The sequence below is a fragment of the Anolis carolinensis genome, chromosome 1 (genome assembly GCF_035594765.1).
Source record: "Anolis carolinensis isolate JA03-04 chromosome 1, rAnoCar3.1.pri, whole genome shotgun sequence".
NCBI classification, from domain to species: Eukaryota; Metazoa; Chordata; class Lepidosauria; order Squamata; family Dactyloidae; genus Anolis; species Anolis carolinensis.
This window is the reverse complement of record NC_085841.1, coordinates 191,048,888-191,075,943: the sequence shown is the minus strand read 5'-3', so window position 1 is coordinate 191,075,943 and position 27,056 is coordinate 191,048,888. Positions and strand designations below refer to the sequence as shown.

At 43.8% G+C, this 27,056-nt stretch overlaps 1 protein-coding gene across 3 annotated transcripts; it reads right to left on the bottom strand.

Moving 5' to 3' along the window:
• Nucleotides 1-1,782: 1,782 nt before the first annotated feature.
• On the bottom strand, nucleotides 1,783-22,121 carry LOC100559743 (RNA-binding protein 45). 3 transcript variants are annotated; one of them, XM_008118218.3, is made up of 8 exons: nucleotides 21,957-22,121; nucleotides 20,458-20,582; nucleotides 18,400-18,579; nucleotides 17,883-18,012; nucleotides 17,453-17,546; nucleotides 15,568-15,719; nucleotides 14,030-14,228; nucleotides 3,920-4,357 (listed from the first exon to the last, which is right to left on the bottom strand). In XM_008118218.3, exons 2-7 carry the CDS (start codon nucleotides 20,489-20,491, stop codon nucleotides 14,036-14,038), a joined length of 783 nt encoding a protein of 260 aa, XP_008116425.1. In that variant the 5' UTR covers nucleotides 20,492-20,582; nucleotides 21,957-22,121; the 3' UTR covers nucleotides 3,920-4,357; nucleotides 14,030-14,035. The 3 variants fall into 3 exon arrangements, with proteins under 3 accessions (XP_062818981.1, XP_008116425.1, XP_062818989.1); XM_062962919.1 differs by lacking the exon at nucleotides 3,920-4,357 and having other exon boundaries at nucleotides 15,494-15,719; nucleotides 21,957-22,114; XM_062962911.1 differs by lacking the exons at nucleotides 14,030-14,228; nucleotides 15,568-15,719; nucleotides 17,453-17,546; ... (2 more) ...; nucleotides 20,458-20,582; nucleotides 21,957-22,121 and adding an exon at nucleotides 4,668-4,784 and having other exon boundaries at nucleotides 1,783-4,357.
• Nucleotides 22,122-27,056: the final 4,935 nt, after the last annotated feature.

Sequence of the window (27,056 nt, the reverse complement as noted above, 5' to 3'; positions counted from 1 at the left end):
TAAGATCTACAGAGATACTCGCAGGAACATTTCAGCAAGCGAGAGTCCAAAAGTGGCAGGCTAAAACCCAGAGCCTCAATCAGTGGCCGACACAGGATGAGAGACTCCCTCCTGGGCACACAGAAGACTGGGCGACTTGGAAGGTGCTGAACAGACTGCGCTCTGGCACCACGAGATGCAGAGCCAACCTTAAGAAATGGGGCTACAAGGTGGAGTTCACGACATGCGAGTGTGGAGAAGAGCAAACCATAGACCACCTATTATAATGCAACCTGAGCCCTGCTCCATGCACAATGAAGGACCTTCTTATAGCAACACCAGAGGCACTCCAAGTGGACAGCTACTGGTCAAAGGACGTTTAGAATAATGCCAAGTTTTTAACTTTTAAGTTTTTGAATACATTACAACTTGTACCCTTGGTTTGCTTCTGACACGATAAATAAATCCACACGATCTGCTTTAAACTGGATAATATGAGTCTACACTGCCAGATCATCCAGTTCAAAGCAGATAATTGGGATTTAAATGCCAGTGTAGGTGCATTTCCTGGAGGGACACAAGGAAATAAATTCTTCGGTTTGATTTTACGTGGTTTGCAGGTGTTTTTAAAACATTAGATTCTTACTATTACTGTAGATTGGTTCTCCAAATTTCACATGTTAATGATATACTTTTTAGGCCCCATCAACGCTGCCATATAATCCATATGATCAAAGCAGATAATCCACATTATCTGCTTTCAAATCGATTATATGAGTCTAAACAGCTTCTGCTAAAAATAGCGTGTCTCCTCTGAATGAATGCCTGGAGGAGGTAATGGGGAAATGAGGTAATGAGGAAAAACAAATTGAGACCGAATACAAACAAAACACAGGTGTTTGTCATTAAGAGGATGGAGGTGTGTCACCCAGTTCTGGATGGTGTTATACTCCCCCGAAAGACTGGGTGTATCTTGAGCTTGGGAGTGATCCTGGGTCCGTCTCTCCAAATGTCAGTGCGGGTAGATGCAACGGTCAGGAGTGCTTACTATCAGGAGTGTGCCCGTTTGGGGGAACTGAAGATGGTAGCGTGTGCACTGGAAAACTCAAGGTTGGACCTCTGCAACGCGCTTTACGTTGGGTTGCCTTTGTATCAAGTTCGGAAACTCCAGCTAGTTCAAAATACAGTAGCAAGATTGGTGATGGGAACATCTAGGAGTGAGCATATTACACCTATCCTAAAGTTACTTCACTGGCTGCTAATTTGTTTCCAGGCAAAGTATAAGGTGATGGTCTTGATCTTTAAAGCTCTACATGGTTTGGGTCCAGGTTACCTACAGGAGTGCCGTCTCCCGTACAATCTGCCCCGCACACAGGTCTTTTGGGGGACAGTTACTCCAACCAACCAGAACTCAACCAGCCACCGTCACCCAGAGGACCTTTTCATCAGCCACCCCAAGATTGTGGAACAACCAGCCGGAAGAACTAAATGAACTGTTAGAACAAGACACAAATGAAGTCCTATCTCTTCTGGCAGGCCTACCCAGCCAGCTGAAAGCATGCATTTTATATTCATGTCTTGTGTTTTGGTCCCTGTCTTATGTGATTCATGTGTATTTTATATAAATGTTTTGATTTGTACTTTTTATGGAACTGCATTGCCCCAGAATGTAATACTGTATATTACAAATGTTATACAATAATAATAATAATAATAATAATAATAATAATAATAATAATAATAATAATACTTTATTTATATACCGCCCTATCTCCCGGATGGGACTCAGGGCGGTTCACAGTCATAAAAGCAACACAACATTACATAACGACATAACACACATTATTAAACAAGGTAAAATAGTACAATTATAACGATAAATCACACTTACATGACCAGATCAAGGGGACGGGAACCATAAACCCAATATATTAAAATGTATCATTTTAGGATAGGGAAATCTTGTGCAATGTATTCAGGCTCAGAAATCGGCGGTAGTCCAATATAATTACTCAAAAACCTGCCGACACCACCAGGTCTTCAGTTCCTTACGGAAATTGGATAATGTAGGGGATTGCCTGATCTCTTTTGGCAGTGCATTCCAGAGCCAGGGGACCACTGCCGTTCCCTCGTCCCCACCAGCCGCACTTGAGATGGTGGTGGGAGCGCGAGAAGAGCCTCCCCGGAAGATCTCAAGGTCCGCACTGTCTCATAGGAGGAGATGCGATCACGGAGATAGGTAGGGACCGAGCCGTGTAGGGCTTTATAGGTCAAGACCTGCACCTTGAATTGGGCCCGGAAGTTTATCGGCAGCCAGTGGAGCTGCTTTAATTGGGGCATTGTGTGCTCCCTATAGCCAGCTCCCGTTAGAAATCTGGCTGCCGATCTTTGAACCAGTTGGAGTTTCCGGGCCGTCTTCAGGGGCAGCCCCACGTAGAGAGCATTGCAGTAATCCAGTCTGGATGTAACTAAGGCATGGACCACCGTGGCCAAGTCAGACTTCTTGAGGTATGGTCGCAGCTGGCGCACAAGTTTTAAATGTGCAAAGGCCCTCCCGGCCACCGCCGACACCTGGGCATCAAGCGCCAGAGATGAATCCAGGAGGACCCCCAGACTGCGGACCTGCGCCTTCAGGGGGAGTGCAACCCCGTTGAGCACAGGTTGCCACCCAATACCCCGATTGGTCCTACGACTGACCAGGAGGGCCTCTGTCTTGTCTGGATTAAGCTTCAACTTGTTAGCCCTCATCCAGTTCGACACAGCTGCCAGGCACCGGTTTAGGGTCTGAGCGGCTTCCTTGGAGTTTGGTGGAAAAGAGTAGTAGAGTTGGGTGTCATCTGCATAAAGATGGCACCGAACTCCAAAACCCCGGATGGCCTCTCCCAGCGGTTTCATGTAGGTGTTGAAAAGCATGGGGGAAAGAATGGAACCTTGCGGGACCCCACAGGTCAAAGGCCAGGGGTCCGAGCAGGTGTCCCCCAGCTTCACCATCTGGGAACGATCCCCCAGGAAGGAGCGGAGCCACTGCAAAGCAATGCCCCCAAGACCCATTCCTGAGAGCCGTCCCAGAAGGATACCATGGTCGATGGTATCGAAAGCCGCTGAGATGTCCAGGAGAACCAGAAGGGATGCACTCCCCCTATCTAGTTCTCTGCGGAGGTCATCCACCAAGGCGACCAAAGCCGTTTCAGTCCCATGACCAGGCCTGAAGCCAGACTGTGACGAATCCAGATAATCGGTCTCAACCAAGAATTCCTGGAGCTGAGAAGCAACCACTCTCTCCAGGACCTTGCCCAAAAATGGGAGGTTGGAGATTGGTCGGTAGTTGTTCAATAGTGATATTATAGTACAATTCAGCACTCTCAAGGCCCACAATTTCATGTACAAAGTTAAAAATATTCCCACTAGAAGTGTCTGTGAATCTCTCTGTCTCCCGGGGTTGTTCTCTGGTATATTTCTGGCCCGAACATACCATAGAATAGTATTGGAGAACCTAGAGACAAATGAATGGAAAGGTTTTGAGGGGCCCTGTATGTCCTAGAATGTTATTTAGAGTATGCTTTCAGCTCAAGTATGATCAAAATAGAGGTTTCATTGTTATCTGAGGCTTCAGGTATCTCCAACACATCCTGGAAGGTGTTCCTTGCAATATTCTCTAGTATTATATAATATCATATAACACTAAGAATAGACACAAGGATTTTATTTTTTTTTAGTTTCATTCACTTTTTAGATGATGCTACCTTTGTGTTAGTCAAAAAGAAATGGGGTGGGGAGGCACCAGCTATACTTTTTTTAGCATGTGTCCTGAAGTATGGACTTTGCGACAGATTGTATCAGGGCCTTTAAGCTTTAGACACGTCTGTGGAAATATGTAGGGCTGGTTTGAGACCACAAAGGACAATACTGCAGTAAAAGAAACAGCACCAAAGAAAAACACTTTATTCTACTAAAACTTTTATTAAGTAAAATATAGCTGAAAACAGTATTTCTAAAAAAACAAATTTCAATGACGAGTAGGCAAAGGTTACAAGTACAGTCTTCCACATAAATATGTTGATTGATAGCATATGAACGGTATACTCTCTTTTTAGCAGTGTCTGCTGTATTATTTAGGATTAGCAGAACCTCAGCAATTAACAATATCATCCATCCATCTCCCCCTTAGTGAGTCTTTTTATAATAGAAGCCTACATTCAACAAATACTGCACTTGATGTCTACAGGTTAGACTGATGATTTGCTTACAAAATGTCATGCTTAAAGACAAATGAGAACAGTTGTTTTTCAGGAAAAAAAATGAACTGATAGATCAGTTCCACAAAAAAAGCTTTGTCACCATCCTCAGCAATTTATTAGTCCAGTTGGTATTGTTTATTCTGCCAAAAGAGAATAAAATATATACATTTAGAAATGACAAAAAGGTGTAGTAGTTTCAAAAAAACATTTACCCAAAGAACTGTTGCCTCATAGTCATTATGACAGATAGCAATCTCCCAATTTTCCAATGGGATGCTTTGAAGTCTTTAAAGTGGAATATGTTAAAACAAATTTTAATGCATTCAAAATGTATATTTTTATTTACAACACCCATAAGGAAATGTTTATTCCCATCCATACTGCAGAGCTCATTCTATTAAATGAGATGCCAATAAATTTCTGGTCCCAATTCAAAATGCAGGTTATTACCTATACACTTTGGATCCAGCCTATCTTCATAACCGCATCTCCCCCTATGAACCGGCGTGGACTGTAAAATCTTCTGTAGAGGCCTTCCTCTCAGTCCCACCTCCGTCTTTACTGCAGTTGGTGGAGACGAGAGAGAAGGCCTTGGCGGTGGTGCCCCCCCTCCCCCCGAAGCTCTGAAACACCCTTCCCAGGGAACTTAGGCAAGCCCCCACATTACAGCACTTTTGGAAAGAGTCGAAAACCTTGTTTTTTCAGCAGGCCTTTGATAACATTCAAGTTAGTAGCCAGACTGAATGTCAATTATTTTAGCACTTTATATCTACACTCTGATGGGTACAGCTGTAATGCTAAATCAATTATATGGATCCTTTAATTAATGGCTATAGCCACCTTTCACTGATTTTACCTAATCAGAGCTTGCTTGTGCTAATTTTATATGTCTGGTTTCATCAAAATATGTTACTGATTTTATATGTTGATGTATTGTATTTTATGTGTTAGTTGGCACCATTGTGTGCTAATTTGTATGCTGCTCCAACTTCCGATGGGAGGTGATAACGGGGTATAAAGAAAATTTTAGCTTAATTAATTATTATTGATACACATTTTAGCTTGACAGCACATTATGCTAGAAATCATAAAAACACTGTGCCTGAATTGAATTGTTTCTCAATAAATGATTTTGGTTATGACAAAATGGGAGGTTTTAAAGTTATAGAAAATACTACCCATCAATTTTCACTACAAAGACAACAGGAGATGATTCCCATCATTCCCAGCTCATGTGGAGAACGGTTAGGATTATAATAGTCCAAAACATCTAGTAGTAATTAAGTAATGGTCCCTGATTTAAATGTTTGGCTGGAGACACATTGTTCATTCTGTTACATGAGACTGTCTTACACATGGTGATTTGTGGCAAATGGCAGCTAAGGCTGCGTAATCACAAACAGCTGGCCCTTAATATCCCTGGTGGCTTGGTTTCAACCACTTGATATCCCCCATTACACCAGGCTTCCCTAAACCGGGTGCCTGCCGCAGGGAAGAGTTTCGTCCCTCCGGCAAGCACATCAGATAATACAGTAGGTCAGATAACCGGAAGTCGGATAACCGGAATTCTACTGTATATACAATAGTGTCTCTTATATAAAATGGCAAATAAGTAAACAATTAACTTAAATTTACAAAAGTAACAGAATAAATGGGAACAATAAGTTATTTTTTACACTATAAGAAAACTGAAATTCACACTTGCTGGAAGTCAGCTGGTGACTTGAAGATCCATACAGACAAGAAAAAAGTTATGTTTCCTAGAGATGCTTAGAAGATATTTTTGAATATTTATTCAAATAGTCATACATTTCTAAGTGTTTGTTGCGTACCGTGCAATATTTTCCAGCTGTTAATGTTTCATTATCATTTCTCACATGGTATCTTTTTTTAAGGGGTCACAGTTTTCTATTTGAATAGTACATATAAAGGTATCATCGGCTCTCAATTAATATCCACTTCCTCCTTGTCTACAGTCTTATAGGATCCCCATGTACATTTTTAGTTTAATTATACTTTTTATTGAGATGTTGAATCACTGGTTGCAATTCATTAACAAAGTTCTCTAATAATTCTCCTCTCAGTTATTTCACACATTATTAGCAAATCTGTAATGTATTTTTCCTATTCTTCTAAGAAGAAGCTATTTTAAAAAGCATTTTCAGTTTAATTTTTCACTTATGCAATTTTCTTATCAAAACTGTTTTTATGTAACATAAAGGTAACAAATAACATTTAAAAAAAACAATAAATAACTTGGGCTTTGTAAAAAGTTGTATTAAAAATTAAAAAATATATTTTATACAATAGTATTCCAAGTCCTGAAAGCTGATGCTGATAATGAAAATACCCATATTTACTTGAATCTAGTGCACCATCGATTATAATGTGCACCCAAATTTCGAGGGGCACATTACCAAAAAAATGAATGCCATGGTAACAAGAAGTGGCATTCTTCTGCCAAGTAGTTTGCCAGCCTTGGCTTGATGGAGAGAGGCATCCCTTCTCCATAGCCTCCCAGCTAGGATAAGGCAAGGGGGATTGATAAAGGGGAGGGGGGAAATCCCTTCTCCTTAGCTTCTCAGATGGGAGGAGAAGGAGAGGCTGGTTTGGGAAGGAGAGGGGGACTCTCTTCATAGTTACCCAGATGGGAGGCTAAGGAGAAGGGAGAGTCCTTGGGAAGGGGGGTGGGGGTGGGAGAAGCAGGACTGCCTTCACACTATGGCTGGCGAACTTGCCAGTCTGGGCTTTGAAGAGGTGTGGCTTCCCAACTGGCCTTATTCATGGCCTGAATTAAGGGGGTTGGGAAGCCGGCAGCTCTCCATAAGGTGGAGAGTTCACTAGCCCCAGACTGACGGAGGGACACAGGCATCTTCTGGCACCCCCTCCTTCCTATGACATCCACTCACATATCGATACATCGCCCTCATCATGTCTCCTATCAGCCTTCTCTTCTGCAGGTGAAACATATCCAGATCTTTAAGCCGCTCCTCATAGGGCTTCTTCTCCAGACCCTTGATCTGGACACATTCCAGCTTGTCAACATCAGGTGTCACGACCCAGGCTGCAGAGCACCAATAACCATACACAGAGGCCAGAATCTATCTAATATCTTTATTGAAGGAATATATAAAGTTAATAAAAACAAGTGTAGAAAATAGTTCAGAATTAGACCTTTCAGGAAAGGTCAGAATTAGTCCAAAAAAGCAATGTCCAATAAGAAATATTAAGGTCCAAAGTTGTAATCCAATAACCGAAACACTCACTTTGCCAGGCAAAGTGAGGGGAGATGACAAGGTCCTTTAGTCCATGAAACTTGAGCGAGGCTAGGAAATAACTTGATACTTGAAACAAGGCTTGAACGTGGAACAAGGTAACTAAGAACAAGAACAAGGTCCGTGGAATAACTTGATAAATCCGTGGAACAAGGCAAGGATTGATCCTGGGAAACAAGGCAAAGTCCGTAGACAAACAAGGCTGGGAAGCAAGGCGAAGGCTGGATAGCAAGGCAAGGCTTGAGCAGGAGCGAGGCTTGAATCGGAGCGCGCTGTCCAGACACAACTCGCTCCGAAGGCTGACGAATTGACTCCGCGAAGTTATTACGCGGGTAAAACACCTAAATAGAGTCTAGCTTTCCCGCCGAAGCAGTTCTCTGGGAATCAGAACCGAAAGCTAACTCTGAGACCAGATGTGAGACTCCCCAAAGATTCTCACGAGAAGCAGTCTTAATTGGCCACATTCTTAGCTGCAATCCTCGCACTCCTGCGCGAAGCTGAATCCAAACTTCTCTGTTGTTTACAAAACTCCCGGCGCAAGAATACGGGAGAAGTAGGCTCTGGGCTTGTTTGACATACTTCTGGGAGACAACTTTCTTGCAGGTGCAAGGTTCCCAGATCTGCCTGGGAAAGATCTGGCTGAGAGGAATCCAGTTCAGACTGGGAAGGTAAAAAACCCAAGTTTTCATCTTCATCAGGAATTACAATGTCCTGAGCAGGACTACAAGGCCCATGGGTCATCACACTATCCCCCTCCTCAAGGCCCCTCCCAAACTGGGGCCCTCTCCCCGAGGCGCGAGGTCGTGGTTTGGTGGGATAGGTCTGATGAAAGCGACGGGTTAGATCAGGAGCATGGACTGTGGAGGCGTCTTCCCAAGAGCGTTCCTCAGGGCCAAAACCCACCCAGTCAATGAGATATTGTAGGCGGCGGCGGTGAAAGCGAGAATCCAAAATGTCCTCAACCTCGAACTCCTCCTCCCCATTCATCAAAACAGGAGGGGGGGCCGGTTGGTCTGTATCAGGTCGCACACCATCCGCCGGAAGGAGCAGGGAACGGTGAAACACTGGGTGAATGCGCATTGAACGCGGAAGTTGGAGTTTGAAAGTCACGGGGTTTAATTGCGCCACCACTGGATAGGGACCAATGAAACGGGCATCTAACTTCCGGCAAGGGCGGTGGGAGGGCAGAAAGCGAGTGGACAGGAAAACCCGATCTCCTACCTTGATTTCGGGGCCCGGCTGGCGATGTTTGTCAGCGTGGCGTTTATAGTCCTCCTTGGCTTGATCCAGTTGCTGGAGCAAAAGTTGTTGCACCGCTGTGAGTTCCTGCAGCCAATCCTCTGCTGCGGGAACCTCTGAAGTTTCAATGACAGGGGGGAAGAAACGTGGATGGAAGCCGTAGTTTGCAAAGAACGGCGTTTCTTTTGTAGAAGCTTGAACTCCATTGTTGTAGGCAAACTCAGACAGTGGTAACAGAGAAGCCCAATTGTCCTGTTGATAGTTTACATAACAGCGAAGATACTGCTCCAAAGTGGCATTGGTGCGCTCCGTTTGCCCATCTGTTTGGGGATGATGAGCTGAAGATAAGCGAGAGTCTATGCCCAATAGTTTTTGTAGTGCCTTCCAAAAACGAGAGGTGAATTGAGATCCACGGTCTGTGACTAAACTCTTGGGCAATCCATGTAGTCTGAAAACATGTTGAAGAAATAGATCCGCAGTTTCCTTGGCCGTGGGGAGGCCTTCGCAGGGAATGAAATGGGCTAACTTGGTGAATAGGTCCACCACCACTAAGATCGTGGTGAATCCACAGGAAGGTGGTAGGTCAGTGATGAAATCCGCGGAAATTATTTCCCATGGGCGAGATGGGGTAGGAAGGGGGTGTAAAAGCCCTGAGGGCTTCTCCCTTCGTATCTTGGAGCGCTGGCATACTGGGCAGGTGTTGACATATTTTTCCACATCCTTGCGGATCTTGGGCCACCAAAAATCCCTTAGGATCAAATGCATAGTTTTAAATAGTCCGAAGTGTCCTGCTGGTTTGCAGTCATGACACAGACGAAGCGCTTTTTCCCTGCCCGGTCCGGGTGGGATATAAACATGATTTCTATAGCAGAGCAGCCCATCTTTAAGCGAAAAGGGGAAATGCAGACCTTGGCGAAGTTGGTCCTGCGCCCAGGCATCTGCTTGCTGACTAGCCCTGATTTCTTGAGCACAGATGGGTCCTGGAGTAGGGGAAGTTGAACCAATGGGAATGGATTTGGTGTTCCCCACCGTGAGCGTGGCAAAGTTCTCAGGTTGTAGCAGTTGGGATTCAAAGGTCTCCTTGCGTCCTGCAGCGTATTCCGGTTTACGTGACAGGGCGTCTGCTTGCTTGGTTTGGGCTGGGGTCACATAATGGATCTGGAAGTTGAAACGTTCAAAGAATAAAGCCCAACGTTGCTGCCTCTGATTTAGTTTGCGGGCAGTTCTTAGATGTTCTAGATTACGATGATCAGTGTGGACTTCAATGGGAAATTTGGCCCCTTCTAGCCAATGTCTCCAAGTTTCAAAGGCTGCCTTTATGGCCAGTAGTTCTTTTTCCCAAATGGTGTAATTCCTCTCTGGTGTGGTTAGTTGACGAGAATAAAAGGCACAGGGGTGGAGGTGATCTCCCACCGGTTGTAAGAGTACAGCCCCAATTGCCACATCAGAGGCGTCCGCTTGCACCACAAAAGGGGTTCCAGGATTTGGGTGCTGTAGAATTGGCTGGGAGGTGAATAGTTTCTTTAGTTGCTGGAACCCTTTCTCTGCTTGATCAGTCCAGCGGAAAGGCTGCTTTCCACGGATGCAGCTAGTGATGGGGTCGGACCAGCGGGCAAAATCTGGAATGAACTTGCGGTAGTAGTTCGCGAACCCCAAGAAACGCTGCACCTCTTTCTTGTTAGTTGGCGCCCGCCATTCCAATACTGCTGAAACTTTGGCTGGATCCATGGAAAGCCCTAGAGGCGAGATGCGGTAACCAAGGAAATCTACCTCTTGTAGATCAAAAGCGCATTTTTCCAGCTTGGCATAAAGTCCATGATCCCGCAATCGTTGTAACACCATTTTGACGTGGTTCTCATGTTCTGATTGTGATCTGGAAAACACCAAAAAATCGTCCAGGTAGATTATCAAGAACCTGTCTAGATAGTCCTGAAAAATGTCATTGACAAAATGCTGGAACGTTGCGGGGGCTCCGCATAAACCGAAATTCATAACTCGGGACTCAAATAATCCGAATTTGGTCTGGAAGGCGGTCTTCCACTCGTCCCCTTCCCTGATGCGAACTAAGTTGTAAGCCCCCCGAAGATCCAGCTTGGTGTAAACCTTGGCTCCTCGAAGCCGATCCAGTAGATCCGAGATTAAGGGCAGGGGATAGCTGTTCCGCTTGGTGATATTGTTCAATGCTCTGTAGTCCACCACCAAGCGTAGTTCCCCTGACTTCTTCTTCACAAACATCACTGGGGAGGCGGCTGGGGATTGAGAGGGTCTGATGAATCCCTTGCGAAGGTTTGTCTCTAGGAATTCCCTGAGAGCTTCTTGCTCTGGTTCAGTCAGGGAGTAGAGATGCCCTCGCGGGATCGGGGCCCCCTCCACCAAGTCAATGGCACAGTCATAAGGTCTATGTGGGGGTAATTTTTCGGCCTCTTTCTCATTGAATACATCCCAATACTCGGAGTACTTCTTTGGCAAGGTGATGATGGGCTCGGTGTCTGTGGCATGGCATACCTTGGCTACGAGGCAATGGTTTTGGCAATACGGTGAAGCAAACTGCAGTTCTCTGTTGGACCAGGAGATGTTAGGGTCGTGGAGAGTCAGCCATGGAATTCCCAAAATCACAGGGAAATGGGGGACCTCGGTAACAAAGAAGGAAATCTCTTCCATATGTTCCCTTATCCACATCCTGGTGGGTTCCGACCACTGACTTACGGGGCCCGTCTTGAGGGGACGGCCGTCTATGGCTTGCACCACACGGGCATTCTTGAAATCATGATATTGTAATCCCAGAGAGTCGGCATACTCTCTATCGATGAAATTGTTGGTAGCTCCAGAGTCTATCATGGCGTGGATCATGACGGGTCCCCTTTTTGCTGACCATAATGTGACCACGAGAAGGAACAGGACCCCGGTTGGCGGCTCTTGGATGGATTTTTTGACCGGGTTGGCGAGCCTCTCTACACCCGGTCGTTGGCTTCCCCCGCCGGCTGTGTGCCAGTCGGCTCAGACGCCTTCGTCTCCGTGGAGGACGCCGCCGCAAGACGGGCGGCAGGCTTCCCTTTGGCTGGGCACTCTCTGGCGAAGTGGCCCCCGTTCCCGCAGTACCAGCAGAGGTTTAAGCGTTGACGACGGGCCTTCTCGGCGGCATCTAGTCTGGGACGCACATTGCCCAACTGCATCGGCACCTCCTCGCCTCCTCTGGGGTATGGGGTTGGCGGTGGGGGTCTCCACACCGGACGTGGCTGAACGCTGGCGGGAGCGGGGGGTTTTGCCCCGGCTCTACTGCCCTGGCCTCGAACCCACTGTTTCCTGTTGGCAATCATGACTTCAGCCCGTAAACATTGATCAATGAGTGCCTCGAGGGTCTGGGGAGGATCCACCTTGGAGATTTCTTCCAGCATTTCAATGTTGAGACCCTCCCGGAATTGTCCCCTGAGGGCTACATCGTTCCAGCCGGTGTTGTGGGCCAGCACTCGGAACTCGGCTATATACTGAGACATAGGTCTGTCTCCTTGGAAAAGGCGACGGAGTTTGTGACCGGCTGCCTCCAAATTGTCCTCGATTCCCCAAGTCTCCTTGAGGTGGTCCAAGAAGTGTTGCGCTGATCTTAGGTGTGGAGAGGCTTGGTCGAACAGTGCCGTCGCCCAGCTGGCCGCTGGCCCGTCTAGAAGACTGTAAACCCATGCCACTTTGATGTCTTCTTGGGGAAACTCGGCAGCACGGGCCTCCAGATAAGCTTGACATTGGCGACGGAAGACATGAACCTTAGAAGCTTCTCCAGTAAACTTGGTTGGCAACGCCATGGCCGGAAGACGAACTCCGCGTTCCTTCAAACCCCTTATTTCTCCATCCTGTGCATTGAGCTTATCACGGATTCGGTCCACCTCTTCCTTGTCGATGGTGTAGGTAATCGGCTGGCCGCTCGGCCCAGGTACGACTCCGGTAGACATTCTGGCCGAGGTTAATTGGTGCTTAGGGTGGCGGAGTCAAACTGTCACGACCCAGGCTGCAGAGCACCAATAACCATACACAGAGGCCAGAATCTATCTAATATCTTTATTGAAGGAATATATAAAGTTAATAAAAACAAGTGTAGAAAATAGTTCAGAATTAGACCTTTCAGGAAAGGTCAGAATTAGTCCAAAAAAGCAATGTCCAATAAGAAATATTAAGGTCCAAAGTTGTAATCCAATAACCGAAACACTCACTTTGCCAGGCAAAGTGAGGGGAGATGACAAGGTCCTTTAGTCCATGAAACTTGAGCGAGGCTAGGAAATAACTTGATACTTGAAACAAGGCTTGAACGTGGAACAAGGTAACTAAGAACAAGAACAAGGTCCGTGGAATAACTTGATAAATCCGTGGAACAAGGCAAGGATTGATCCTGGGAAACAAGGCAAAGTCCGTAGACAAACAAGGCTGGGAAGCAAGGCGAAGGCTGGATAGCAAGGCAAGGCTTGAGCAGGAGCGAGGCTTGAATCGGAGCGCGCTGTCCAGACACAACTCGCTCCGAAGGCTGACGAATTGACTCCGCGAAGTTATTACGCGGGTAAAACACCTAAATAGAGTCTAGCTTTCCCGCCGAAGCAGTTCTCTGGGAATCAGAACCGAAAGCTAACTCTGAGACCAGATGTGAGACTCCCCAAAGATTCTCACGAGAAGCAGTCTTAATTGGCCACATTCTTAGCTGCAATCCTCGCACTCCTGCGCGAAGCTGAATCCAAACTTCTCTGTTGTTTACAAAACTCCCGGCGCAAGAATACGGGAGAAGTAGGCTCTGGGCTTGTTTGACATACTTCTGGGAGACAACTTTCTTGCAGGTGCAAGGTTCCCAGATCTGCCTGGGAAAGATCTGGCTGAGAGGAATCCAGTTCAGACTGGGAAGGTAAAAAACCCAAGTTTTCATCTTCATCAGGAATTACAATGTCCTGAGCAGGACTACAAGGCCCATGGGTCATCACATCAGGTGTGGTCTGACCAAGGCGGAATAGAGGGGTAACATGACTTCCCTGAATCTAGAGACTATACTCCTATTCATGCAGGCCAAAATTTCATTGGCCTTTTTAGTTGCCGCATGACACTGTTGGCTCGTTTAACTTGTTGTCCACAAGGACTCCAAGATCTTTTTCACACGTACTGCTGTCGAGCCAGGATTCTTAAAAGCCTAAAAGTTTGTAAAGCAAAAAAAAAAAAGACATGCTTCAGAGACATGAAGAATGTTGTTATATTAAGTATTAATCCATTTAACTGTCAGTTTATTTAATATAGGATTGTAGAAGCACCAGAGACAAAGCACTTACTTACCTCTGGTCAGAACATTCTTTGACGTTTATTAGAGTCCTCTGTGGGCAAATCGGTTAGGATCACCTTCAACTTCACCTCATTCACAGTCTTTCCATGTAGCGTAGCTATAGCATCCGCAGCATTAGCTCTGTCTGCAAACATTGCATATGCGACATTTTCCCCAGGGATAATATAAGCATTTATAAAATTTCCAAATCGACTGAAACAACAAAGCACAATAGTTTATCCAGTTAAATGCGAACTGTGCGGCAATAAATGGGTAGAAAACTCTCTTCTTGGCAACACTAATAAGAAGCCCAGTATCAAGATTTTATTGGCAACGTCCAGGTTCTACTTATACAGACAAAATCACTTTGAATAAATGTGGTAATTGCTTCTCAAGATAATTTAAAATTGATTAAATATCAACACTTTAAATAAATTATATGTAACCTATTATGAGTACAGTCATAAATACAACCACATTTATCAACTAAAGGCAAGTAACACCTGTATCAGTGAATGAAGTAGCATCATCTCTTTTAACAGAAAAGTTGGTATCTGCAATAACATGGAAAGAATAGGGAATAGATTCATAAACAACATTTTAAAAAGATCAGTAAGTTTAAGCCATGTTTTTCTTTGAAACTAACAATATGTACATGTACTGAAAGAGTTCGGTTGTGTAGGTCTTGTATGAATAAAGTAAAAGTCCATGTGCCTTCTGGAGACTATCTGAAAGTTTCTTCCAAAATGCATGCTGGGAGGACTTTTTCTTTTACCAGCCTCTAATTTTCTTATGATTTCTATTTGGGGGACCAAACTTGATCTAGGCTTTTAAAATTTTGTTGGGGATAGCTAGTGATGGAGACTTATTTACTCTCTTCTCATTTGTTGTTCACAGATATTCAGTAAAGGGTACTGGAGGCAATTGCTGTTTCCTTTGCCTGTTGTAGGCAAACAATCAGCTTCAGTCAGCTCAGCTATAAAGGTAAAGGTTTCCCCTGACGTTAAGTTCAGTCGTGTCCGACTCTGGGGGTTGGTGCTCATCTCCATTTCTAAGCCGAAGAGCCACCGTTGTCCGTAGACACCTCCAAGGTCATGTGGCCGGCATGACTACATGGAATGCCGTTACCTTCCTGCCGGAGCGGTACCTATTCATCTACTCACATTTGCATGTTTTCGAACTGCTAGGTTGGCAGAAGCTGGAGCTAACAGCAGGCGCCCACTCCGCTCCCTGGGTTTGTTACTACAAACATCACTGAACATTCGTGTTTCAGTTGCCCTCCTATTCCCCCCAGAGCCAATGCCAAAATGGCACTTTCATCTAGACATGGGATGAGGGGGAAAATTAGGGGCTGGGGAACTGTAAAAAATACTTTGGAAAAAAAGCTTCTGTCAGAGGCTTTGTTAACAGGTATGCTTGTGTCTCTTCTAGAAATTACATACTTGCACAGAACCAAACTATAAATAATTATTTGATACCTCAATCAAATACCCTTGTCTAGCACAGCTTTTTGGAGTAGGAAGCAGGGAAAGTTGGAAGTAGTAGACTGCACCTTAACACATTATCCAAGATGTCCTGAGGTAAGGGACAGGGATCAAACAAAATGAAAAGTCTTTCCCGCACATAAGAGTCAGGGGGAGCTTTCCTTTTTTTGCTCAAAGGAAGCTCAGCGTCTGTTTCGAGACGAAAAGAGCTCTGGGATTCCTAGGGAAATAAGAGAAATCACAATCACCAGTTTCGTTTTGAATTCTATGGGGCGTACACTGAAAAAAATGCAGTAATACACATTGAAAACTGAGTATTTAAATGTTCATCAAAATACATTGTCCTCACGCTAGTGATTAAGTTTCCAAAGTTGCTATTTCTCTTCAGTACTACTACAGTTAAATTTATAACCTGCTTCATCTTGAAAGAAAATAAAGGGGAAAATAAGAACCGAATACTACATAAAAGATTAGATTTAGGGGTTATTTTTCTCAGTTTCCACAACAAATAAAAAATTGCAGCCTTCTCCTTTTTTATCGTGTCAGACGCGACTTGAGAATATACTGCAAGTTGCTTCTGGTGTGAGAAAATTGGACGCACACAGAGACGTTGCTCAGGGGACGCCCAGAGGTGTTACCATCCTGCTGGAAGTCTTCTCTCATGTCCCCGCAAGCTAGAGCTGACAGACAGGAGCTCATCCCATCTTGAGGATTCGAACTAGCAACCATCAGGTCAGCAACCCAACCTTTAGGTCAGCAGTCCAGCCGGCGCAAGGGTTTGACTCATTGCGCCACTGCGGCTTCTGCCAGAGTGGTTTTATTCAACAACCCATTTTGCATGTGAGATTACTTTTTAGCCTCTTAAGATTTCTCAACACTTTTAATGCCCTATTTGATGGACCTGGAGGTCAGGTATCAGCAGTGCTTTTGCTCAGTTAAAGCTACTGTGTACATTCCTGGAGAAGTCAGATCTGGCCACTGTGGTCCATGCCTTGGTTACATTCTAGTTAGACCACTATAATGCGTTCTACATGGGGCTGCCTTTGAAAAATGCTTAAAAACTTTTGGTCCAACTGGAATGCAGCAGCCAGACTTCTAACTAGAGCTACAAGGAACAGACAACTCTTTGGTTGCAACAGCTCCACTGGATGCCAACATGTTTCATGCACAATTCAAAGTGGTTTTGACCTACAAAACCCTGAGTCCAGGTTAATTTGAAGGACCATCTCTCGCTATATGGACTTGTTAGAAAACTATGGCCATATGGGGAGGGCCTTCTCTCTGTCCCACGATCCAGTCAAGTGCATTTGATGGGAACATGGGAGAGGGCCTGTCTAATTCAAGGCAACGTTTTAATGCTATTTTATATTAGCCTTTCTATTCTTTTAATAATTTTATTTACCCTTCCTTGTCACGTAATAATAAGCCACATTCACAGGTCTTTGCATACTGGAGCAGGCTGCATACATTTGACAAGACTGGAAGGATTATTGCATACTCTGCTAGAGAACAGCTTTCCAGTGAGTGGAGAGACAGAAGACACAAGAGTTTAGAGGAGAAACACCAAGCAATAATGATGATGATGATAACACATCTGCAATATTTTCTGTATTCAAGGCACAGCAATCCATTACGATAGCCCTGGAAGATGGATTTCTACCTGGTATAACATTCTTATCACCCCAGATTCTTAGCTGAGTTTTGATCAACTTTTGGGACATTGTCATTGACCTTAAAAATGGAGAACGATGTAAACTACATGCCATATCATAAAGTGTAAGAGCCAACAATAATTTCTCATCTAAAAGACACTAAGTGTGTATTACTCCTATAGAAAATCATTCAAATAAAACAATCTATGAAAGAATTAGAAATGTATGGACCACAGATATAAAAACTGCAAATATGCCTTTCGGGCACATCCACTTAACAAGAAAATAGTGAAGTACTTGCATTTGACCCCAGATGCTGAAGAGGTGAGTTACTGTTCTCAATCTTTGATAACAGTTTTGAAGTCACCAAATGCTTTGCTCTTTCTTTGGCAAGGCTGAAGACAAAACAAGATCTTTTCAGAATAAAATAAATATTAACATTATTAAACTAAATTTAGACAAAGTGGCCTATCACACTGGCTAACACAATCATTCAAATCTTTATTATGATCATAGACCAGCATAAGGAAAGTGGAGTACAGTCTAATAAAAGCATTATACATTAAAATTATTAGAATCTAGGCTAAAAGCTAAAATACAGAGGTATATTAAAAAGCTAAAACACAAAATACTATTTAGAGAATGACTTTCTAAAAGTAAAAAGGTTCACTAAAATCCAATCAAATCAATCAAGAGTGAATGTATTTAATTTTAGATGATTGGATACTTACTCAGTTTGATCTGTTCCATCTTCAATGAAAGAAATAGCCAGGCGATTTCCAAAAGAAAATTCAAAGCCATGTAGTTTTTGTTTGGCATAGATAGCTGATGCAATACGACTGTACTGTACCACTGCATAGCCTAAGAATGAACAAAAATGTTTCTTAAGTATGGAAATGTTTTAGTCACATTGAGCAGTAAAACACTGCTGCAATAACAATCATGAGAGTATTTTTAAATTATTAACAGCACTGTGGAGAAAGAGTACAAGCTGACTGCAGTTATATAAAAATACAATGCTAAAAAGTAGAAATGTCAGAAAGTTCTTGGAAAACAATAGTAGACAGTGCCTCAAAGTCACTGCTTTTATGCTTAGAGAGCAGACTCTCTCATATATACTGCCTCTCTGCTGATTAAGTCCCAGCAGAGCTATGACTTTCCTGCAAAATATTTTATTCTCACTTAATGGTCTGAACAATTTTGAGACACAAATTTTACACAGAATGATATTTAAATGTGTTTCATTACTATGGTTATTGTAAACACTTTGATGAGCTTCACAAGATTCCAATCCTGGGATGAGATGAAAAAGGTGGAACAGCTGTGCTTGTGCAACTGGTAACTGCGATTCCACTGATAAGCGTCTGGAAACAAAAGCCTGGCTTCTGGCATCCCTTCTTTCCAGATCTGCAGGCTCTGACCATCTTTCTAAAGGAAACACAGGAAACTAATTAGGATCACAGCCTGCATGTTGGCCTCTATCAATATTATTCATGCTCACGCAAAGGATTAGTTTTGTCATGACACATTGGCTTAAGAAGTTATTCTGAATTTAAAGCAACATCATGGGAATCTGGTTTAAAAAGGCAATGAGACCCAAAACGTTCATTGTTGAGCTAAGCTGTAAGTGCTTCCTCCACTGAAAATTTAAAGGGAGATTCACCCTAGAGGTATAGAAACATTCAAAAACATTCTTTGCCTCGGCATGCTTATGGATCTCAGATCTCCTCTAATGCTTAACCTCGAAAGATATGCATCCAAATCTGTTACAAATTCTGTTTCTAAACCCAAATGGCAGAGACTCTAAAGTTTCCCATAATGACTCGGCTTCTGTTCAGTTTTTCATCACTGCCCACCCAAAGCCTTTCTTTTGGATGTTTAGATTGTTTTGTAGTCTTTGCTATCTATCGTTTCACATGATACCTTTGTCCCTTTTCAATATTCGAGATTGAAGTTGAGAAACCTAAGAATGGTTTGTACCCACAGAGAAATTTTGAGTGCAGGTAATGACCTATAAAGCCTTAAACAGTTCAGGTCCTGCCTATCTTTGGGACTACATCTCCTCCTATGAACCAGCCCGGAGTCTAAGATCTGCCGGGGAGGGCCTCCTCTTACTCCTAAGTACTAACACTGTGTATCTGAGGTATCTGAATTTCCTGAAAATCTCTTCCAACTAACAATATAATTATTCTAATGGTAATATAAAAGTCAAAATATACATTTACGTATGTTGGTCTGTTTGCACCACAAAAGCTCCTGCATGGCTTGATGGATCTGAATCAAACTTGGCACACATTCTCTTCATTACCCAACTTAGGCCCCTTCCACACACCTGTATAAAATCTACACTGAACTGAATTATATGGCAATGTAAACTCAGATAATACAGTTCAAAGCAGATATTGTGGATTATCTGCCTTGATATTTTGGGTTATATGGCTGTGTGGAAGGGCCCTTAAGAGAACTGAGGAATTCAAACTAAAATAGCCCACCTATTTTGGGCGCAGAGCTAAGGTAAAGACAAGGAACAAAGCAGATTGGTTGTTGATAAGTAGTGTCATATGACTGGGGCTCCTTCTACATTGCCATAAAAATCCAGATTATCTGCTTTGAACTGGATTATATGGCACTGTAGAAGGGGCCTGAGAAAGAAAGTAAGTTGTGTGGATTTGTGAAGTTATGTTTGCCAGGTGACATGTGCAGGAGGAAAGGAAGGAAGGAAGGAAGGAAGGAAGGAAGGAAGGAAGGAAGGAAGGAAGGAAGGAAGGAAGGAAAGAAAGAGAACAAGAAGGAAGATAAAATAAAAGAGAAAGCAAGAAGCGAGGGGGAAGAAAGAAAAAGGGAGATGGAAGGAAGGAAGATAATGGAAAAAGTATGAGTGAAAGAAAGAGAAAAAACAAAGAGAAAGTAAAGGAGAATGAAGACAGAGAGAGAGAGAGAGAGGAAAAAAGGATGGAGGAAAGTAGGTGGGAAAGCAAGGGTAGAATGAAAGAAAGAAGAAACAAGAGAGGGACAGGGTGTATGAGGGAAATGGAAGAAGAAAAGAATGAGCCACAAAGAGAATCTGCCCACCATTAAGAGCATTGCCATGAAGACATTTTGAGGTAGACATTCTCATAGCTTGAAAAGGAAGAAAGTAGGCTGGCAGTGGTCCCAACAACACCCAGGCAATGGCAGGTATATATGCTAGTAATAATAATAATAATAATAATAATAATAATAATAATAATAATAAATCAAGCATATTTCATGGATTTCTACAAAATAATTTCATTTTCAATGTATCTTTTACACATAAATGCTCACCTGAAAACTTGTCCTTGTTAACTGAAGCAAACATCCTGCACTCTTGCTTGTACTACTCTCAAAATAATTAGGAATATTTCATTTAGGTAGGGTTCTCATTGGCTCAAACAATATGTTTTTGTAACCTGAAGCAAGAGATAAATCATCCAAGGATTAAAAGCGGATATTGTACTTTTATTCATGAATACACCATATTTGAATCTCTTTAGAAAACCTTAATTAAGCAAGCAAAAAAGGATTTTTGCGAATGTCTATCAGAACTGCAACTTACACACAACTGTATGCTTTTCCCCCTTGCCCACCCAAAGTAATCAGGCTGCTTCCTTAATTTGAGACTATTCATAAATGGTTGTTCTTCAAATGATGCAGAGGTCAGATGAACCTAAACATTCTAGAGGACCACAAATAATTCATTTTACAACATCATTTAGCAGACGCAGAAAGAAGAAAGACAATAACATCTGAATAAACAACCAAACCAGCCACTGAAAGTAGCACATCGCAGGGTGTTTTCTTGAGAGACCCAAAACTTCAATATAGTTGTCTTTGCCAGGGCTACAGCAAGGCCTGGAGCTCTAGAATCATAGAATAATAGAGCTGTCTTCTTCTTCTTCATTCACTCAGTCATTTCTGACTCTTTGTAACCTCATGGAGCAGTCTGTAGGAGACCACATAAGCCATCTAGTCCAATCCCCTGCCATGCAGGAAAAGCACAATCAAAGTATCCCTGACAGATGGCCATCCGGCCTGTGTTTAAAATTTTCCAAGGAAGGAGCTTCCACCAAACTCTGAGGTAGGGAGTTCCACTACTGAACAACTCTTAGTCAGGAAGTTCTTCCTAATGTTCAGGTGGAATCTCCTTACCTGTAATTTGAACCCACTGCTCCGAGTCCTAGGCCCCTTCCACACAGCTGAATAAAATCCCACATTTTCTGCTTTGAACTGGAATATATAGCAGTGTGGACTCAGATAATCCAGTTCAAAGCAAATATTGTGGGATTTTCTGTCTTGACATTCTGGGTTATATGACTATGTGGAAGGGCCCTTAGTCACCTTCTCTATAATGTTTTAAGCAAAGAACTGGGAGCCTGACAATAGGTGCTGGAACAAATCAAGCCTGAACTACCCTTAAAAGCAAAAATGGCTGAATTGAATCTGTTTCCAGGCATGAAACAATTAGAGCTAGCTAACACATCCCAACGAAAGACTCCCTCAGGCAAGAAGCAGCCAGGCCTTGAAGCTGCAAGGCTTTTCAATGCTAATCAATGTGATTAATTCCAACATTCCCACTTGCCTGAAACAGACAAGAGTTCTTTACCCCACCCTGGACCTTCCACAGATATATAAACCCCACTTGACTTGTTTCCAACAGACCTCACAACCTTTTGAGGATGCCTGCCATACATGCAGGCGAAACGTCAGGAGCGAATGCTTCTGGAACATGGCCAGACAGCCCGGAAAACTCACAGCAACCCAGTTCTAGTTCCTTTGTGACTTACCTGATTTACTAGAGTAACTAATAATTACAACTACAAACGATTACATCGCCGGTTGTCTGACTGGTCAAGACGTCCATAAACGAAAATGCCCTGAATTCCAGAAGGGCCGCGTTTGGGAAGCCTCTCAACCACTGCCTACTTCCGGTTTCTATCTTCTCTATAGTAAAACCCTTTCCTGTTTCTAACCCGCTCAAGAACCCACAGTGACTCCTAGTGGCCAAAACTGGAATTCCCGTTTTCAGAGTGTTGTTTCAGAGTTTTGTTCATTTTCATAGTTTCCTCATTTCTGTTGAAATTGCTCACATGCTTGTGGATTTCAGTGGCTTCTCTGCGTAGTCTGACATGGTGGTTGTGAGAGTGGTCCAGCATTTCTGTGTTCCCCAATAATATGCTAGGTCCAGGTTGGTTCAAGTGCTCTGCTATGGCTGACTTCACTGGTTGACACCTCCCCCAGGCATTCCCCCAGGCAGGAAGAAGCCAGGCTTTGAAGCTGAAAGGTCATTCATTGCTAATCAAGGTGCCTAGTTTCAACATCCACACTTACCTCCAACAGACAAGAGTTCTTTCTCCCACCCTGGACATTATTCCTTAGATATATAAGCCCACTTGCCTGATTTCCAACAGACCTCACAACATCTGAGGATTCCTGCCATAGAGATGGGTGAAACATCAGGAGAGAATTCTTCTGGAACATGGCCATATAGCCCAGAAAACTCACAGCAACCCAGTGATTTCAGCCATGAAAGCCTTCGACAAAACAGTAATAATAATAATAACAGCAAATTAATTATTAAGATACTTTGGATCCCTATATCAGGAGGAAGGTGTAATAAAAATTACATCAATGAATCCAATAATCGTCTTCCCGCCTGGGCAATGGCCAGCTAAACCCAGTTGTGTTGCTGTGGGCGTTATTACTATAATTGTTGATTTATATATGATATAAATAAACAGGGAGTCTGCAGTGACGCAGCAGGTTAAACGGCTGAGCTGCTGAACTTGCTGACCGAAAGGTCAACAGCTCAAATCTGGGGAGCGGGATGAGCTCGTGCTGTTACCCCTAGGTTCTGCCAACCTAGCAGTTCGAAAACATGCAAATGTGAGTAGATCAATATGTACTGCTCTGGCGGGAAGGTAACGCTGCTCCATGCAGTCATGCCAGCCACATGATCTTGGCGGTGTCTACGGACAACACCGGCTCTTCGGCTTAGAAATGGAGTTGAGCACCAACCCCCAGAGTCGAACATGACTAGACTTATTGTCAAGGGGAAACCTTTACCTTATTTATATAGCACCTTCAGTGTACATAGCAGCACTTTACAATTTGAGTGACCAAAAAGAGTGAGCCCTGTCCAAGGTGTACTATATGTTTTAGATTTCAACTCCCATAATTCCTAACACCTGAAGGGCCAAAGTTTGCCCATGCCTGGTATAGAAGCAATCCATGATTCTTCAGGGTATATCAATAATACTGTTGAAAATCACAAAAGATTGTTTCAGTTTCGTGTCCCAGCCTAAACCGAGACTGCACAGGATCTAGATAATCAGTGTCTACCAAAAACCCCTGGAATTGCGAGGCCAACACACGTTCCATGACTTTGCCCAAATAGGGGAGATTGGATACTGGCAGAACGTTCTCTAATTGAGTGGGATCCAGTGATGGCTTTTTCAACAGCGGTTTTATAACAACTTCTTTTAAGCTTGCTGGAAACTTGCCTTCCTGTAAGGAGGCATTAAAGACCGCCCTCACCCACTCTGCCAAACCCCCTCTGGCCTCCTTTACCAGCCAGGATGGGCAGGGGTCTAGGATGCATGTGGTGGGCCTCGCCTCTCCAGGGATCCTGTCCACATCCTCGAGCTGCACCAATTGAAATGAATCCATGAAAACCGGGCAAGCAGGTGTTCGTGTTACATCCTCAGAGACTGTTGTTAGCATGATGTCCAAGCCAGGGCGGATCAGAGCGACTTTGTCCGCAAAGAACCGAGCAAATGTTCTCAGCGAGCTGCCATGTTGTCAGGGAGACAGGATTTAACAACCCTTGCACTTCTCAAAACAGCTCCGCCGGACAGTTCCTTGCAGGTGCAATATTGGCCGCAAAGAAATATTTCTTTGCGGCCTCTATTGTTGCGGCGAATGCCCTTAGATAGGCACATAACCGTGTTCGGTCCGTCTCACTGTGCTTTAAATGCCACACACGCTCTAGTTCCCTCTTCTTTCGCTTCATTGCTGCCAGCTCCTCCTTGAACCAAGGGGCTGGTTTAGTTCGGCTATTTGAGAGAGGATGTTCCGGAGCAATTGTGTCAATTTCCCTAGCCATCTGCCTATTCCAGAGAGTGACCAGAGCATCAACAGGATCACCTTCCGAGGAGGCAGGAAAATCCCCAAGAGCCATCAGGAATCCATCCAGATACATAAGCCTCCTGGGACGGACCATTTTAATAGATCCTCCACCCCTGCAGAGGTTCGGGGGAGCAGTAAGCCAAAACCTGATCAGGTGATGGTCGGTCCATGGCAAGGAAGTGATGATCAGCACCTCCATGTTGTATTACATGTTGCTGTTTGTCATGAACATGCAGACAAAAAAGCCATTTTGGACATATCGAGAGGGTTTTTAAAAGAGCTAATGAGTGAGCTGGGGGCTCCTGGTGGCACAGTGTATTAAAGTGCTGAGCTGCTGAACTTGTGGACCAAAAGGTCCCAGGTTCAAATCCCAGGAGCAGAATGAGCACCCGCTGTTAGCCCCAGCTCCTGCCAACCTAGCAGTTCGAAAACATGCAAATGTGAGTAGATCAATAGGTACTGCTCTGGCGGGAAGGTAACGCGCTCCATGCAGTCATGCCGGCCACAGGACCTGGAGATGTCTATGGACAACGCTGGCTCTTCGGCTTACAAATGGAGATGAGCACCAACCCCCATAGTCGGTCACGACTGGAATTAACGTCAGGGGAAACCTTTACCTTTTTAATGAGTGAGCTACAGTTTGAAAGCAATCCTTCAGCACAAGAGAGTACTTATTTCTCAGCTGCAAAATGTTGAGTGTCCCATAGGGCTCTGCATCGACCTCCAGCAATTGGCAGAGGTCATTCAAGGACTCGGAGCGCCGTCATCGGCATGACACCCAGATCTATTACTCCCTGTCATTCACTTCACAAGGTGATAATAAATCACAATCTGGTCTTGATACTGGGATGGCTGTGGATTAATATAGGAAGCTCTTAATTATCTGATGGATCAGGGACTGGACCATTGCTAGAAAATGGAATTGGTTGGGAAAATAGAACCAAGGGGTTTTTTGTTTGCAAATACAAAACTAAAAAATAGATGGCACTGAGCTGGTTTTAAAAAATACTCAGCCTGTTATAAAAGCAGGAGCAGCAGCAGCAGTGGAAAAAAAAACCCAACATGTTGAAAATATGGAACATGGCTGTAATTTAGATTTGTTGAAACAGCAGCATGGTCCAAAACCTGCAAACTGAGGCTGAATTCTAATATGGCAGCACTATAGGTAGACTAGTAGATGCCTATGTAGAGGTCTAGAAACATTCAGCGTGCTTTGCCTTGAAAGAACGGCTGAACGCCTATTGTCACTAGAGGCAATAGTGGCTCTTGGCAACTTTTATTAACTGCTTTATGGATAAGAAACCATGATTTATGACATCCTTTCTGGTAATTTTGGGATACTTTATTGTAAGACCCGGGGGAGGGGGAGGGGGGGCGGTGGTCAGGTGTTTGAACTGCAACTTCTAGATGCCCTGTCAGCTCTTCCAAAGGAACCACCTTCATCCAGACATGAGACTTGTAAGCAAGCAGGGAACCAATAAGCACATCAGAATAGGTTTGCGATTTTTATTGTTGGATGTAGCATTATAAAAAGTAGAAAAAGGGACTATACAATGCTTGCCTGGCTCTAACCAGCTGCCTAAAACACCAAGTGGATTGTCATCCAGAATCCAACAGAAATGTACTAGCTTGTACCAAATCAATCTTAGTGTCGGCCTTGATTAGTAGTTCAATAAAAAAAAACCTCTCATAAGCCCCTCCCACAGCCAAAAGGCTTCACTGGCCTCAATCACGTGGCAAGGGCAGAGCTGAGCCCATTTCAGGCCCCTCCAGTATAGACGTGAGGACCCATATTTACTCGAATCTAGTGCGCCATTGAACGTGGTGCACACCTCAATTTTCAAAACACTGGAACCAAAAGAAGCATTTGCTGGCTCATGGAATGCAAGAAATGAAAACTACCCTCTTTGTAATTGTGCACTACATTTGCTGTGTGCTTAGGATTTCTCCTTTAAAAACACCAAAGCTTCCAGCCGTGGACAGTGGAGCCAGGGAAACAGGTAACCCTTCGTAGAGGCATGGATGAGGGGTTGTGCTGCCAAGTTTAGTGTTTCTGGGATGTGTAGTTTTGTTGTTTTGTCCTAGGCCGAAATTTCATTACCGTTTTATATATATAGATAGCTCTTCCAAAAAACAAACTTGACATGTGAGCTTCCTCTTCGCTCCCAAGCCATCGCGCACAACCCCTCACCTTCCCTTCCCCAAGCCATTTCCTCCCCACCTTGGAAGCCACCTCCAGGCTTCTCTCTCTCTCTCTCACTCACTCACTCACTCACTCACTCTCCCACTTGCAACGTGGGCTTCCTCCCTGTCTCCCAAGCAATCTCCCAGCAGGAACATTAAAACATTATATTATTCACAAATAGTATATAATCCCAAAAAATCTGGGAATAATGTACAAAAACACCCAGAGCAAATGTTGGAAGTGCCATGTACAAAAAGGACATTTCTATCATATGTGATGATCTTGTAAAGAAGCCACTAAGTTCTGGTATATGATTCATGAAGAAAGTCAGAAGATTTTCAAAATAAATTTCCCTAAGAAACCAGAGTATTTCCTACTAGGAATAACAGATACGGAAATAGACCTTGACGCAATCAAAGACATTTGATTTACTTACCTTTCAACGGTGCAATATTAGTATATACTAGAAAATGGAAACTAGAGGAAATCCCAGCAAAAACACACTGGATAGACAAATTGAACGAGATAAGACACATGGATAGGTTAACCTTCTTTATGAAGAAAAACACACGAC